This window comes from Phytophthora parasitica, assembly GCF_000247585.1.
Source record: "Phytophthora parasitica INRA-310 unplaced genomic scaffold supercont2.12, whole genome shotgun sequence".
Taxonomy (NCBI): Eukaryota; Oomycota; class Peronosporomycetes; order Peronosporales; family Peronosporaceae; genus Phytophthora; species Phytophthora nicotianae.
The window spans coordinates 1,131,896-1,133,153 of NW_008648998.1; the positions used below are offsets into that span (position 1 = coordinate 1,131,896).

At 51.4% G+C, this 1,258-nt stretch overlaps 1 protein-coding gene across 1 annotated transcript; it reads left to right on the plus strand.

Annotated features, from left to right (window-relative positions):
• Window positions 1–88: 88 nt before the first annotated feature.
• On the plus strand, window positions 89–1,205 carry PPTG_07657 (hypothetical protein; the record flags this gene model as incomplete). The annotated part of the gene is made up of 2 exons (XM_008901931.1): window positions 89–1,090; window positions 1,179–1,205. The coding sequence occupies 2 exons, from the start codon at window positions 89–91 to the stop codon at window positions 1,203–1,205; spliced, it is 1,029 nt and encodes a 342-aa protein (XP_008900179.1).
• Window positions 1,206–1,258: the final 53 nt, after the last annotated feature.

The window sequence follows — 1,258 nt, forward strand, 5'->3', positions numbered from 1 at the left end:
CTTTTCACACGCGCTTTTGCCCAATCAACGCGCACGGAATCCTCCATTTAGCCAATGGTTTCACTTCACAACCCAAAAGCTCGCAACCATGGCACGTCGAGTGCTCCTGCCCGTGGCAATTCTCGCGCTGCAGCTTTTCTTTCCGGTCGATGGCTGCTCGGACTTCCTGCTGTCCGCTGCGGCCACGTCGCAAAGTGTCATCAGCGGCCGCACTATGGACTTTGAGGCGGATTTGGACTCGACGCTCGAGGTGATCCCGAGAAATACCCATTTCCAAGAGTTGCCAGTTTCTGGGTGTCCTGATTGCCCAGATTTCGAGTGGCAAAATAAATTGGGCTTTGTGGCCGCAAATGTGTACGGTGTCAATGTGGCGGCTGACGGACTGAATGAGGCCGGCCTCTCTGCTGCGTGGCTCTATCTGGATGCAACAGAGTACCCAAATCCCGAGAATGGGGTCGGCAACTTCAACGTTTCCAAGCCCGTTGTCACTTCAATTTGTTCCTATATTCTGGGCAACTTTGCTACGGTCGACGAGGTGAAAAAGGGTCTTGAAAACGTACAACTCGCAGGGATTAACGGCCAAGTTGCTCATAAAGTTCTACACGTACCTAGTCCTGAAGACGGCAAGGCCCATTCAGCGCCACTTCATGTCAGTGTGCACGATCGAAATGGGAAAAATTTGGTAATTGAGTTCTTGCAAGGGAACCCAATTTTCCATGATAACCCAAATGGGGTACTGACCAATGATCCTCCACTTGAAGAGCAACTGGCACTGCTGGAAAAACATTTGAGCGAGGCTACGGGAACTGTCAATACCGGAAACTTACTCCCTGGAGGATACGGATCAACCGAGAGGTTTCAGAGACTTTCCGTGCTGAACAAGAAGATTAGTGAGGGGTATAACGCACCGTCAGTCCATGCGTCGTACGTTGAAGCGACCGAGGAACAGCGAGCGGTGTCAGATGCAGTGCATATGCTAAATACGGTGGTGCGACCGCCAATGGGAGAAGCCACACAGTGGTCTATTGTGCGGGACCATAAGCGTCGTATGCTGTATATCCGCTCTACGGCCAACCAGCTACTACGTCGTGTGAGTTTGGACATGCTGGATTGGGCAGATCCTCACGCGCGTAGATTAATTCCGGTTTCATACGGTATTTGGTTCTTGGACACAACAGTGCCACTTCTTGACGACCGCAATGTGATGCGTACAAAGGATCTACCGCCGCGTTCTATGGTGGAGACTGCTATTTCTAAG